Source organism: Ammospiza caudacuta, chromosome 26 (assembly GCF_027887145.1).
Source record: "Ammospiza caudacuta isolate bAmmCau1 chromosome 26, bAmmCau1.pri, whole genome shotgun sequence".
Lineage (NCBI taxonomy): Eukaryota > Metazoa > Chordata > Aves > Passeriformes > Passerellidae > Ammospiza > Ammospiza caudacuta.
This window is the reverse complement of record NC_080618.1, coordinates 3,232,465-3,246,981: the sequence shown is the minus strand read 5'-3', so window position 1 is coordinate 3,246,981 and position 14,517 is coordinate 3,232,465. Positions and strand designations below refer to the sequence as shown.

Sequence of the window (14,517 nt, the reverse complement as noted above, 5' to 3'; positions counted from 1 at the left end):
CAGAGATGAAATTTTGTGTGTTACCAGCTCAAGTGGGGTCTGGGTGTTACAGTAGGTTTTTTAGTTGATTGATAAGTTCTTCTATGGATTTAAGCAGAATTCACCTTTTGTGTTTGTGCTCCCATTGTGATTGTTGCTGTTAGGAAATGTTCAGCCTGTAAAGAATTTATCCCATTGCTTTTCAGCCTCAATCAGCCAGATTTTCAGGACAGGGATTATTTCAGTGATCAGGGAGAGTTTGTCCCACACAGAAGAATTCAAATGCAAAGGTGCTTCTTATTCCAGCTGCTGAGCACTGCTGGATCTGTGTGGAGGACAGGAGTGACTCAGATCCAGGGTCAGCAAGGCTGAGAATATTCCTGTTATTTAAAATTCAGGGCCATTTTACCTCCTCAGACTGGAGCTGTTTGAAGCTCTGGAAAGGAGGAAGTGAAGCCAAGCTCAAAAAAAGAGAAGAATGTGAATTTAGAACTGTGTGTGAGGAGATGGCATGGAGGGCTTTCAACTCCAGGCCATGTTTGGGCATCCCTCCCCTCCTGAAACCACTGCCAGGTGACAATGACTGGCCATGCTCTGGTGTGGGTGTGTGGGACAGACCTGCCAGGGGTGACATTGTGGGGGGTGATGGCCAGGAATGAGGCTGAGGTGAAACTGCCACCTGTGCCCAGGGACATCCCTCAGGCAACTCACAGCAGGGCCCTGTAATGAAGAATTTCCTGGCACATTTATTCTGTTACAAAAATCAGCTCCTGGCTGAGATCCCTGTGCTGAAGCTGGGAGTGCTGGGAGGTGTGAGCAGGGCAGTGACTCTGGGATGTGTTTGTGTGGACAGCCCCACCTGTTTGAGGGTGTCCCTGCTCTCATTGCAGGTGGCTTTAAAAGCTCCTTTCCAGCCCTGTTTGATTATTCTCTGTGCAGCAATGGATTTTTTTAGACAAATCTGAGGTTCCCACTGCCAGGCCTGGCTCCCAGGAGCTGCTGTGCCCTCATTTGTCACAGACATCTTTTATGAAAAATCTTTTCCTTAAGATTTTATCTCCTGAGAAGCTGAGAGGCCTCAGGAACAAAATGTAAACAATGGTTATCTGCTGCTGTGGAATGCAACAGGAGGATTTTTCCTCCTTAAGGAAAAATGTTTTCCTTAAGATTTTTCCTCCTGAGAGGCCTCAGGAACAAAATGTAAACAATGGTTATCTGCTGCTGTGGGGTGCACCAGGTGGATCTTTGATTAGCCCATGTTAGATGTTTCTAATTAATAGCCAGTCACAGCCCAGCTAGCTCAGACAGAGAGTCTGAGACAGCTGCCTTTGTTATCATTCCTTCCTATTCTATTCTAAGCCAGCCTTCTGATGAAATCCTTTCTTCTGTTATTTTAGTATAGTTTTAATATAATATATATCATAAAATAATAAATCAAGCCTTCTGAAACATGGAGTCAGATCCACATCTCTTCCCTCATCCCAAAACCCCTGTGAACACTCACACTCATTTCAACCTGTGTTCCTTCCCTCACCTCTTCTGTCTAGCTGGGATCTTCCCTTCCCGTAAACCAGCTCTGGGGGGGTTTGGGGAGCTCTGTCCCTCTGCTTTGCTGAATTTTAATTCCCTTTTTCTCCTCCTGCCCCCAGAACAAGATTTTCATCTACCGTGGCAAGGAGTACGAGCGCAGGGAGGATTTCAACCTGAAGCTGCTGACCCAGTTCCCCAATGCTGAGAAGATGACCAGCACAGCCCCTCCAGCAGAGGAGATCAAGGCTTCCCCCAAACAGTGTATCTTTTGGGTTTGGGGCATCTTGGCACCCCCAGAGCTCCCTGTTCCCTCCAGCAGTGATGGGAATGAGGGGGTTCCTGCTCCTGGGGATGTGAGGGCAGACACTGGGCATAAAAATGTGAAAATGGGGCTATCCAGAGCTGTAAGGGTGGGTTTAACAAACAAGTTGCTGTCAGGGTGAGGAGCACACTGCAGGGAGGGTTTCCTGTGTTTCACTCAGGGGCTGCTGGCTGCTCTGCCATGGGGGGACCGGTTGGGTATTTCTGGGTGAAAGATGGGGGAAATGCAGGATGTGAAAAGTGAGGGTACTCCCTTCTTCCTTGCAGTCCATTAGCATTTATGAAGTGCTGGGGTTTGTGTGTTTTTCCCCTTTGTAAGAAGTGTGAAGGGATTATGACACTAAAAGTTTTTGGGGGCAGAGCCCTTACTATTTTTAATTCTTATTTTTCCCCTTGCTGGTGGGACTTCAGGCTGTGTCCCAAGCTCCCCACCAGGCTCAAGATGCTCTGAATTGGGAGTGTGAGCCAGTGGAGATGCTCCAGATTGCTGCCAGTGACTTCAGTCAGTGCTCCTGGAGGATGCACGCCAGGAAAACCAAATCCTGGGCTTCCAGCCTGTGCTCAGCAGGCCAGGCTGGAGAATCTGAAGGTCCATTTTGGCCCTCAAACCCTGTGCACAGAGGCCCAGGCCAGGCAGTGACAGCAGATGCTTCCTGTGCAATCCTCCTGCCAAGCACTGAATCCACAGAGGAAATTCAAATCCATTCAAGATCAAACTTGGTATCAAAAATGCCTCTTCTGTTGCTGCTTTGTTTCAGCTGCTTCCTCTGCATCTGTTTGTGTTTGTGCTGATGTTCCTGGCTGGGGATGAAGCCGAGCTGCAGAGTTTGGAGGCAGATCTGAGCCATCCCCAGGGTTTGGGGGTGTTGGGTTCCGGGGCTCTGGCACAGCCCTGGGATGAAGGGAGCAGCTGCAGGGCTTGGATGTGGGACAGATCTCCCTGCACTCCCACAAACACCTCCTGACACCAGCAGTGCCCAGATCTCTGTTGTCTTAGGCAGACCTTGCTGCTCCTGGGGCTGCTTTTGCTTTCAGGCTCCTTTAACCTCCTTTGCCTCAGGCTCTTTTTTATTTCTTTAGGCTGTTTTTGCTCTTTTATGACAAAACACCTTGTTCTTCTTTTGGTAGGGATGTGCTGGGGCCCCCAGGTGAGCTGTGCTGAGCCTCAGGGTTCACTGCAGCCCAGAGCAGCCCAGGGAGCTGAGCAGGGCTCAGGGCAGGCTCAGGAGCTCTGCTGGGACACACAGCTCTATGGATTTAAGCAGAATTCACCTTTTGTGTTTGTGCTCCCAATGTGATTGTTGCTGTTAGGAAATGTTCAGCCTGTAAAGAATTTATCCCATTGCTTTTCAGCCTCAATCAGCCAAATTTTCAGGACAGGGATTATTTCAGTGGTCAGGGAGAGTTTGTCCCACACAGAATTCAAGTGCAAAGGTGCTTCTTATTCCAGCTGCTGAGCACTGCTGGATCTGTGTGGAGGACAGGAGTGACTCAGATCCAGGGTCAGCAAGGCTGAGAATATTCCTGTTATTTAAAATTCAGGGCCATTTTACCTCCTCAGACTGGAGCTGTTTGAAGCTCTGGGCTCAGGGGCTCTGCTGGGACACACAGCTCACCAGCTGGGCTCAGAGCCTCAGCCAGCCTGGCTCTGTGCTCCTGGGCTCAGCTCTGCCTGTGGCTCCTCACCCAGGCAGGGTGGCTTTGCTCTGCCTCTCAGAATGCCCTTCAGAGCTGCCTCAGTGGGTTGAAGGATGTGTGGGGTTGCCTTAACCCCCCACTGGAACACTGCTGGAATCTGGGTCTCCTCCAGCCAGGTCTCAGAAGCTCCTGGAGATCTGTTTCACACCCAGGATAGCTCAGCTGCCTCAGAAGGCATCAAGTCAGCAGGATGGCTTCTGTGGCAGTGTTGGAAACAAAAAGGTTTTAATAAAATGCAAAATAACAAACTCTTTATAGAGAAAAACCGAGCCAGGTGCAAGAGGTTCTTGCCCCTGGTAAAACACCTCACAAAAGTGATTAGTTCCTTTGTTCTCTTTTTTTTTCTAGTAAATTGCTTAGGTGGGACTTTTTAGCTCTTTTCCAATTGGCTATCCTTAAGTTTGAGGTGAAGTCCCCCAAGTCCTGTGAAGTGTCTTTTTGGCTAACTGAGAAGAGAAATTTTTAGGCTTATTTCCATTTTAAAGGAACAAAAGATAATTTTGTCACTCTGTCAACAAGGAGCACATTCCTATACACTGCCACTTCAGACAGCAGGGATTCACAGAAGCCATCTCCTCATGGGGCCAGGTTGGCTAAGCCTTGCTTTTCCAGCCAGCTTTTTGCTCCTGTAAAGCCCCAGCACAGTCCTCAAAGCAGAATTTTAGAGGAACACGATAGGCTGTTGTGCTTGGGGATACAATTACTAACATCTCTTTAATGTCTGTCATTATTCCCAGGTACAAAAGCTGAGTGTGAAGCCATTCCTTTGTTCAGTTGGCTTCATGAATCTAAAAGGTGGGAGGGAAGGAGCCGCAGCCTCTGATAAATAACTGTGGGGTGAGAGAAGGGCCAGATGCAGCCACAGAACCTCTGCAGAGCCCTGCTGCCCTCTTCTTGTCTCCCAAAGGAGAAATCAGTGGTGCCAAGGACCCCCAAGCATTTTCAGGGAATTTCAGCACCTGGAAGTGTCCAAGGCCAGGCTGGAGCACCCTGGGGCAGTGGGAGGTGGCCCTGTCCATGGCAGGGGTGGCACTGCATGAATCTCAAGGTCCTTTCTAACCCAAACCATTCTGGGATTATTATTTGTAAAGTCTTTTTCCTTTTGGGTTTTTAATTCACAAGGAACCTACAAACAGCAAGATGCAAGATAACGCCTGTGATTTGTGATGAATTAGTCAGGTTTGAAGAAAAGTCCTTAATGAGAGCACAGGGATTTGTGGAAAAGTCTGACAATGGAAACAGGGTTTTTCTCTCCCTCTGCTGTTTTCCCAAAAGGGTTCCTGGTTTTTCATCCTTAACCAGAGCTGCTCAGATGTGCAGTGCTTCACTGTGAAACCTGTGATGAACCTGCCACCTAACTACAAAGACAAACCTGTTCCTGAACAGATCTTAAAGTAATTTATTTTTCTTTTCCCTCAATATTTTGTGTGTGTTTTCCCCACTAACTTGGGCACAAGGTGCTGTGCCTTGGTATTTTGTGTCAATTGTGTAAATTCCTCCCCACAAAGTGTGAGGAAACACTTGAACATTTGAGTGAGGAGGATGGGAGTGAGGAAATCACCTTTTTACTCTGCTTCTTCCCAGCTACTACAGAGCCAACGAGGTGCAGCAGTTCACTCACTCCAGACCTGTCAGGAAAGGAGAGAAGGACCCAGACAATGAGTTTGCTGTGAGTCCTTTGCCTTTGGTTTGGTTTCTTGGTGGCATTTGGACCAAACTGTCACCTTTTCCCTCTCCCTGTGGCCAGAGAGGTTGGGAATGAAAAAGCAGGAGACACAAAGGGCATTGTGAAGCTGGGGGAGATGTCAAGGGGCTCCACAGCTGGAGTTTGGGCATTCAGCATCCTCAGAATCCATAAATTGGTGCTGTGAGCACCCAGGCTCAGCAGAGCCCAGCGTGGGGCTCTGTCCCAGTGAGGGGAGGCGGGGATGGCTGAGGGGAGGTGGGAATGTGGGCATGGCTGAGGGGAGGTGGGCATGGCTGTGGGGAGATGGGCATGGCTGTAGGGAGGTAGGAATGTGGGCATGGCTGTAGGGAGGTAGCCATGGCTGAGGGGAGGTGGGCATGGCTCTGAGGAGCTGGGAATGGCCGTGGGGAGATGGCCATGGCCGTGAGGAGGTGGCCATGGCTGTGGGGAGAGGTGGGCATGGCCGTGGGGAGGTGGAAATGTGGCCATAGCCTGGGGAGATGGGAGTGGCTGTGGGGATGTGGGTATGGCTGTAGGGTGAGGTAGGAATGGCCGTGGGGAGGTGGGAATAGCTGTGAGGAGGTTGGAATGGCCATGGCTGTGGGAAGGTGGGGATGGCTGAGGGGAGGTGGGGATGTGGGAATGGCTGTGGGGAGCTGGGAATGGCTGTGGGGAGCTGGGAATGGCTGTGGGGAGGTGGGGATGTGGGAATGGCTGTGGGGAGGTGGGCATGGCTGTAGGGAGGTTGGAATGGCTGTGGGGAGGTGTGCATGTGGGCATGGCTGTGAGGAGGTGGGGATGGCTGTGGGGAGGTGGGCATGGCTGTGGGGAGGTGGGCATGGCTGTGGGGCCATGGCCATGGCTGTAGGGAGCTGGTAATGGCTGTGGAGCTCTGCCAGCTCCTTCTGGAAGCCTCACTCCACGCAGGAGTTCAGTATCAAGGCCAATATTTGCCTTACACCTCAGATATCTTTTTTTTCCTTCTCTACCCAGAACATGTGGATAGAGAGGACAACCTACACGACAGCTTATTCCTTTCCAGGCATCCTCAAGTGGTTTGAGGTCAAACAGGTCACAACGGTGAGTTCTCCATGGGGGCTGCATCTCCTCCTCCTCAGTCCCTCATGGAATAAAGCCTTGAGCACTTGGGAGTGCCACTCCTTCCACTGCTGGATGTGGCACACATAAAAGCAAATTATTTAGTTGCTTACTCAGGGGAGAGAAATGAATCACAGAGCATGGAATCCCAGGATGGTCTGGGTTAGGATTTACTTCAAATCATCCAGTGTCACCCCCTGCCATGGCAGGGACACCTCCCACTGTCCCAGGCTGCTCCTTGGACACTTCCAGGGATCCTGGGGCAGCCACAGCTCCCTGGGAATTCCTTCCTCGGAATTCCCTCCCAGCTCCTCCCCACCCTCACAGAGAGGAATTTCTCCCTAAAAACTGCATGAAGGTTTGAAAGGTTTATTGTGTGGCTCTAAAGCAAGTTCATTCTGTTTCCTCTGTCCCTCAGGAGGAGATCAGCCCCCTGGAGAATGCCATAGAAACCATGGAGCTGACCAATGAGAGGATCACCAACGTGGTGCAGCAGCAGGGCTGGGACCGCAGCCTGCCCGTGCACCCCCTGTCCATGCTGCTCAGTGGCATCGTGGACCCCGCTGTCATGGGGGGCTACACCAACTATGAGAAGGTCCTGCCACATCCATGGAGCCCCTCTGCAGGGCTGGGACACCTGGGGGTGCTCACCTGGAGCAGGGAAAGCTCCAGAGAGAGCTCCTGAAGGGGCTCCAGGAGAGCTGGAGAGGGGCTGGGGACAAGGATGGAGGGACAGGACACAGGGAATGGCTCCCACTGCCAGAGGGCAGGGATGGATGGGATACTGGGAATTGGGAATTCCTGGCTGTGAGGGTGAGGAGGGGCTGGGATGGAATTCCCAGGGAGCTGTGGCTGCCCCTGGATCCCTGGCAGTGCCCAAGGCCAGGCTGGAGCCCCCTGGGACAGTGGGAGCTGTCCCTGCCATGGCAGGGGTGGCACTGGGTGACTTTTAAGGTCCCTTCCCACACAAATCCTTTCAGAATTCCCTGGAGAGGGACTGGGGACAAGGATGGGGGGACAGTACACAGGGAATGGCTCCCACTGCCAGAGGGCAGGGATGGATGGGATGTTGGGCAGGAATTGTTCCCTGGGATGGAATTCCCAGAGCAGCTGGGGCTGGCCCTGGATCCCTGGCAGTGCCCAAGGCCAGGCTGGGCAGGGCCCTGATCCCTGAAGTCCCTTCCAGCCCAAGCTCTGCAGACTCTGGGAGCTGCCCCTGGGCCCCTGCAGTGTGCAAGGACCTGGCAGGTGCTGTTCCATCTCCAGCTGTCCCAGCCCCTGTGTGGGGCTCTGTGTGTGCAGAGCTCAGACAGGAGCACAAAGAGCAGAGCTTTGCACTGACTGCAGGGTGGAAATGCTCAGCTTTAGTGCCCTCAGGGCAGGGTCCAGCTCTTCTGGGCCTCCTTTGCAGTGGGATGAGAGCCTGCTCCTGCCCTGTGGGGCACAGAGGTGCTCAGGTAGCAGAGAAAAGCCCAGACCTGCCCTTTCTGCCCTGGATTAATGGGGAATGAGAAGGCTGAAGAGGCTTTCTCTTGCCAGCAGCCTCTGTGTCTTTGGAGTCTTGCAACAGAGCAAATGACTCAGGAAAAAAGCAGCATTTCCTGTGCAGGTTTACTCAGCTGACTTCACTTGAGCAGTGTAGGTTGTTCTTTTTTGTGATGTTTAACTTAAGCTGTTGATTCCCTCCACCTAATGATGAAATGCCCAGCACAGAATGCACTGCTTGTTTCCACAAAGGGGGTGGGATGTGGTAAAACACATTTAATTCTCCTCAGCTGTGTCCCAGCCCCATGAAATGAGGTGCACACGTTAATTGGGAGAGGGGCTGATTGATCTGGGTCTGACTCTGCTGATTCCAGAGGAGTTTGGGTGCTTTGCCAGGCCTGAATTTGGCCCTGAACCCTCCCATTTTATGATTTGAGGTTGACATCAAGTTTAGAATTACAGCAGTGGGAAAGCAGTTAAAACTAGAAAACACAAAATCTCTGCAGCCACATCTGGAAATACTCATTTCTGGTTCATATTTTCCTATTTCAGCTGCAGCTCAGTGCAGAACATTTGGCTTTTGTGGGCGGCTAAAATCTGAGTTTTAATTGTTTCATTATAGCCAAACCCAAAGTTGGGGGTTTTAAACATCTTTCCTCTTGCAATAATTAAGCACTTTCAAGGAAAATCCTCTGGGACCAACCCAGCAGCCCTTTCCCAGGCTCACCTCCATCCTGTTCAGGATCAAACCCCCAGCCCTACAAACCTGTACCACAGTCCAGTCTAACAGAAGTAAAAAAAAAAATACATTCAGAGGCTGAAGTAGCTCAGAGAAACAAATGAAAAACTTATTAGGGGGTTTATCTAGGAAAAAAAAAATATTCTGAGCAGGAACTGGGATCCGTTTTAATGGGATACATCATGGGAATTGGCACAAATTTCAGTTTTCAGTCCAGGAAAGTGGATTTGTGTTTGTTCAACTTCAAACCAAGAGCAGCTTGTGCTGATTAAAGGTAAACCCAGGAGAGGTGGAGACTAAAGGTGCTTTGTTGAAGGGAGCTGGGAGCCCAAATCCCAGCATGGTCTTTATTTCTGCTGAATCTTTGTAACCAGCCCCAGGTGAAAACGAGGGATTTGGGGGCTGAAATAAGGAAATTGCAGCAGGAGGTGCTGTGCTCTCCTTGGGGCAGCTGTGCTCTGGGGCACTGGCTGCTGGGAAAGAAAGAGGCTTTTTGAAGTCACAACTTGAGGTTTTGGGCCTGTCACTCCCATTTAAGTGAGAAGTAGAAGTGATGGAAGCTCAATTATTCAAATCAGTGCTGGTTTGTGAGAAGGGGATCAGGACTGAGCACAACCTGTCTGATGCAGTAACTGTTTTTCCATGTGTCTCACTAGAAAAAAACATTACTTTTTTAAAATTAAAAGTGAGGCTTGTTCTCTGTTCCTAACAAATAACCTTGGTTCTTTGTCCCTCAGCTTGGTGCCAGCATAATTTGGGTTTAATATGAGGAATAATGGCAGTGAATTGCTCTTAAAGGATCTTCCCCTCAGAGCTGCATGAGGAGGAAGTGTGTGTGTCACCTGTGTCACCTTCTCCCTGTGCTTCCAGGCCTTCTTCACAGAGAAATATCTCCAAGAACATCCTGAAGATCAAGACAAAATTGAGTTGCTCAAGCAACAAATTGCAATACAGGTATGGAATTGGGAGAGGTGGAGGCACTGGTGGAGTGAGGGAATGGGGAACAAGGAATCCTGGAGTGCTTTGTGTGGGCAGGGACCTTAAAGCCCATCCTGCCATGGGCAGGGACACCTCCCACCATCCCAGGCTGCTCCAAATCTGCTCCAAATGCTGCTCCAAATCCCATCCAGCCTGGGGAAAATGTTGGTGTTTGTTCAACACCTGGAGCTGCAGCACTGAAGGTCCCTCACTGGCAGCAGCTCAGCTCCCTTGCTGTGTTTATCTCCCCCTCTGCAAACACAAAACACATTGATTTAAATCCTTTAATTTAATCTGGGCTGCTGAACTCAGCCTCTGGGGAGCAGGAGGGCTGGTTTGTGCTCCTGCAGCTCATTCTGCTCCTGCCTCCCTGCCTCAGATGCCTCTCCTGGCAGAGGGGATCCGGATCCACGGCGAGAAGCTGACGGAGCAGCTGAAGCCGCTGCACGAGAGGCTCACAGCCTGCTTCAGGGAGCTCAGGAGGAAGGTGGAGAAGCAGTACGGGGTCATAACTCTGGTGAGGGAACCTGCTTCTTCCATGTTTTGCCCCAGAGGAACCAAAGTCCACCTTTTCCACCCGTGAGTGCATGTGAGGTGGTGTCACAGAATCCCAGAATCATCAGGGTTGGGAAAGAGCTTTGAGACCAGGGAGTCCCAGCTGTGCCCAGTGCTCACCCTGTCCCCAGCCCAGAGCTCTGAGTGCCACCTCCAGGTGCCCCCTCCAGGGATGGGCACTCCAACCCTCCCTGGGCAGTTCCAGTGCCTGAGCCCCCTTTCCATGGGGAAATTCCTGCTGTGCCCACCCTGAACTGCCCTGAGCCCCCTTTCCAGGGGGAAATTCCTGCTGTGCCCACCCTGAGCTGCCCTGAGCCCCCTTTCCATGGGGAAATTCCTGCTGTGCCCACCCTGAGCTGCCCTGAGCCCCCTTTCCATGGGGAAATTCCTGCTGTGCCCACCCTGAGCCTGCCCTGAGCCCCCTTTCCATGGGGAAATTCCTGCTGTGCCCACCCTGAGCTGCCCTGGCCCAGCCTGAGGCCGTTCCCTCTGCTCCTGTCCCTGTGCCCTCCTGGCAGGAGCTGGGCAGAGCCACAAGGGCCCCCTGAGCCTCCTTTGCTCCAGGCTGAGCCCCTGCCCAGCTCCCTCAGCCTCTCCCAGGGCTCCAGCCCCTTCCCAGCTCCGTTCCCTTCCCTGGATCCCCCCCAGCCCCTCCAGGTCCTTCCTGAACTGGGGGGGCCTAGAACTGGACACAGCCCTCGAGGTGTGGCCTCCCCCATTGCCCTGGGGACAGTCCCTGCCCTGGGGACAGTCCCTGCCCTGCTCCTGCTGCCCACTCTGATCCCACCCAGGTGCCTTTGGCCTTTTTGGCCACCTGGGCACACCTGGGCTCATGTCCAGCTGCGTCCATCGGTCCCCCCAGGTCCTTTTGTGTCCAGCAGCTCTGTCCCCAAGGTGAGGGTTGTGGCCAAGTGCAGGGCTCTTGGTGGTGTTAACCCTTGTGTCCCCGGGGTTCAGGCCCTGGGCCAGCCTGCCCAGCCCAGTGCAGAGCCAGCCCTGCTGCTGTGCCCAGCCCAATGCAGAGCCAGCCCTGCTGCTGTGCCCAGTGCAGAGCCAGCCCTGCTGCTGTGCCCAGCCCAGTGCAGAGCCAGCCCTGCTGCTGTGCCCAGTGCAGAGCCAGCCCTGCTGCTGTGCCCAGCCCAGTGCAGAGCCAGCCCTGCTGCTGTGCCCAGCCCCAATGCAGAGCCAGCCCTGCTGCTGTGCCCAGCCCAGTGCAGAGCCAGCCCTGCTGCTGTGCCCAGTGCAGAGCCAGCCCTGCTGCTGTGCCCAGCCCAGTGCAGAGCCAGCCCTGCTGCTGTGCCCAGTGCAGAGCCAGCCTTGCTGCTGTGCCCAGCCCAGTGCAGAGCCAGCCCTGCTGCTGTGCCCAGCCCAGTGCAGAGCCAGCCCTGCTGCTGTGCCCAGCCCAGTGCAGAGCCAGCCCTGCTGCTGTGCCCAGCCCAGTGCAGAGCCAGCCCTGCTGCTGTGCCCAGCCCAGTGCAGAGCCAGCCCTGCTGCCGATCTCCTGCTTGCTCACAGTGTTCCCTCTGTTCCTGCAGCCCCCGGTGCTGACGGGCAGGAAGCCGAGCCGCTCGGGCTCCATGGTGCTGCCCTACATCATGTCCTCCACCCTCAGGAGGCTCTCGGTCACCTCCGTGGCCTCCTCTGTGGCCTCCACCTCGTCCACCTCATCCGACAGCGCTTCCTCCAGGCCGGGCTCCGACGGGTCAGTGAGGGCAGGGATGGAAATGATTGGCAGTGACTGGCAGTGATTGGCAGGGATGGCAGTGACTGGCAGTGATTGACAGTGGCTGCAGTGATTACAGTGATTGGCAGTGACTGCAGTGATGGCAGTGCCTGGCAATAATGGCAGTGATGGCAGTGACTGGCAATAATGGCAGTGATGGCAGTGCCTGACTATAGTACTTGCAGGGATCCCTGTGGCAGGGAGGAATGATGAGGAGGACTCCATCTTATCAGAAGGCTAATTAATTACTTTATTACACTATATTATTCTATACTAATATACTGTATTATTCTATGTTCTGTTCCACTACATCTAAACTGAATCTGCCGAGCACTCAGCTCTGCTCACACTGCACAGAATCTCATGACTGTCAGCCCACAGTCCCAAAACACACACACACACACACCTGGCCCTGACAGGCCAAGGAACCAAACACCATCACTGTGGGTAAACAATCTCCATATTGCCTTCTACTTTGGCACAAACACAGGCACAGTAAATTATAAGATTTGTTTTTCCTTTCTCTGAGGTTCAGAGAATGTGAAACCCAGAAATATTCTTGAGAAGAATTGTGCCTTGCTTTTCTCTGTGAGGAGAAATGTGGCTACACCTGACAGTGCCTGACAGCAGGGGGAGGTGCCTTACACAGGATCAGGAGGTGCCTTACACAGGATCAGGAGTCACCTGAGTCAGGAACAGCAGTGAGGCACACACAGGCTCTGGGTCTCTCCAGCAGGTTCATCTGAGTTTGTCAGAAACCCATTCCTTTATACACCCTTCTGATACAGGGGCACCTGGTTGGTCATCTAATCAACACCCAGCACCACTGGCTAATTAAGAAAACGCCCTTTGGTAAACATCTAATGAGAAAACGACTGTTCAAAACACCAGCTACAAAATGGTTTCAATTCTTTCTCTCAGCCTTCTCAAAACTCCCCAGAACAATTCCTAGGAAGGTTTATCTGGCTTCTCTCTCTCTCTGACTAACTGTCACATCCACAATCAGGTGCTCTGAAAATCAAGATTTACTCCATGGAAATACATTTAGAAATGTTCCTGGAGGTCAGTGGTGTTGTTCCATTTTACAGAAGGGGCTTTGGAGCACAAACAGTGGGAACTGACCCCCAGCTGCTGCCTCTGTTGTCCCCAGTGCATTCCAGGTGCCCCCTGCCTCAGTTTCCCAGGAAAACGGGGCTGTGAGGCACCACCAAGGGGTTTATTTTGGTCAGCCAAGAAGGGAATAAGGCACACAGCACTTGTTTCACCCTGTTTGCAGCTGCATGCAGGGTGTGGAAAGGAGCTGCCACACCTGGGGACATCTCTGATGTCCCTTGTGTGTACATTGCCTTTCCACTGGGATAAGCAGAGTTCAGGTGATGTGGTGCAGCTCAGTGAGACTCATGGCTGAGCAGGAACTGCAGCTCTGGCTCCCTCTGCAAGCAGATCACACTTTCCCTTGGACAAAAACCACATCACACTCAGAATTCCAGGGGTAACAGCACAAATCCCACTGAAAAATCCATGGTCCTGCCTCACTTTTTCACAGTAATCCCTTCCACAAACTGAGAGATCACAGCTTTTTAACAGCCAGCCCTTGCCATGTCTGATGGATTCATGTTTCATGTTTTTCTCGCTCTTTTGGGCCACAGATCTACCCTGGAGCCTCTCCTGGAGAGGAGAATATCCACATCTTCCAGAGCTGAGGAGCTGCCTGTGAAAGAAGATGGTGACAACAGGATTAGCAAACTCAAGAGGAAGGAGTGGAGCATTAGCAAGTCTCAGGTTATTGTGGAGAAGGAGCCAGAAACAGAAGTGACTTCCAAAATGGTAAAAGCCCCATGCCAGTAATGACAGCAGTAATAAACCCCAGCAGGAGCTGAGAGTTTCCATTGCCCTCAGCCCTGCTGCTCAGGAGGAGCTCAGCAAACACTGGGAGGGGCTCAAATACCAGCAAGGCTCAATCATCTGAGCAATTCTCTTCTTTAATTTGGAAAATTCCTGTCACAGGCCCAAGTGCAGCTTGGCTGGAGGTGCAGCCTGGGAGCAGGAGGTGCTGAGCTGAGCCCTGGGTGCCCTCAGCACCGTGGCCAAGCCCTGTTGGGGTTGGGGCAAGGAGCCCCTGCCCAGCCAGGCAGGATCCAGCTGCCAGCCAGATGTGGAGCTGCTCTCAGGCAGCAGCACTGCACAAATGCAGTGTGCTGGGAGGTGCAGAGCCCTGGGGTGGGTCAGGCTGTTGGGAGAAGATGCTCTGGGGGTTCTGTCAGCAGCTCTGGAAGGCTGGAGCTGCCAGGCTGGGCTCTGCTGCAGCCCCTGGGAGGGCAGGGTGGTCATTGATGAGGAATAAAAACCAGAGTGTGCAGCCCCAGAGGGGGCTGGGGTGAGGAGCAGAGCAGAGGCTGCTGGGCTTTAGGGCTCCCAGAGGGGTCAGAGGGCCCACAGGGAGGAGTTTCAGCCCACAGGCAGAGCTGTACAACCTTGGGACATTGTCCTGATGGACATAAAAACTGTTACACCTTGAAATATTGTCCTGGTGGACATAAAAACTGTGTTACATCCTAGGATAATGTCCTGGTGGACATAAAAAACTGTGCTACACCTTGAAATATTGTCCTGGTGACCATAAAAACTGTGCTACACCTTGAAATATTGTCCTGATGGACTTAAAAACTGTGTTACACCCTAGGATATTGTCCCAATGGACATAAAAACTGTGTTACACCCTGG

At 52.4% G+C, this 14,517-nt stretch overlaps 1 protein-coding gene across 1 annotated transcript in view; it reads left to right on the top strand.

The window, feature by feature from the left end:
* DOCK5 (dedicator of cytokinesis 5) overlaps positions 1-13,650 on the top strand; it is an 80,533-nt gene extending 66,883 nt beyond the window's left edge. The window contains exons 41-49 of the mRNA XM_058820236.1: positions 1,629-1,770; positions 4,841-4,922; positions 5,113-5,197; positions 6,209-6,295; positions 6,732-6,908; positions 9,408-9,491; positions 9,895-10,032; positions 11,606-11,772; positions 13,443-13,650. Of these exons, the coding sequence (XP_058676219.1) occupies positions 1,629-1,770; positions 4,841-4,922; positions 5,113-5,197; positions 6,209-6,295; positions 6,732-6,908; positions 9,408-9,491; positions 9,895-10,032; positions 11,606-11,772; positions 13,443-13,641 (1,161 nt within the window). The 3' untranslated portion in view covers positions 13,642-13,650. The remainder of the gene's footprint in view (positions 1-1,628; positions 1,771-4,840; positions 4,923-5,112; positions 5,198-6,208; positions 6,296-6,731; positions 6,909-9,407; positions 9,492-9,894; positions 10,033-11,605; positions 11,773-13,442) is intronic.
* The last annotated feature ends 867 nt before the right edge of the window (positions 13,651-14,517 follow it).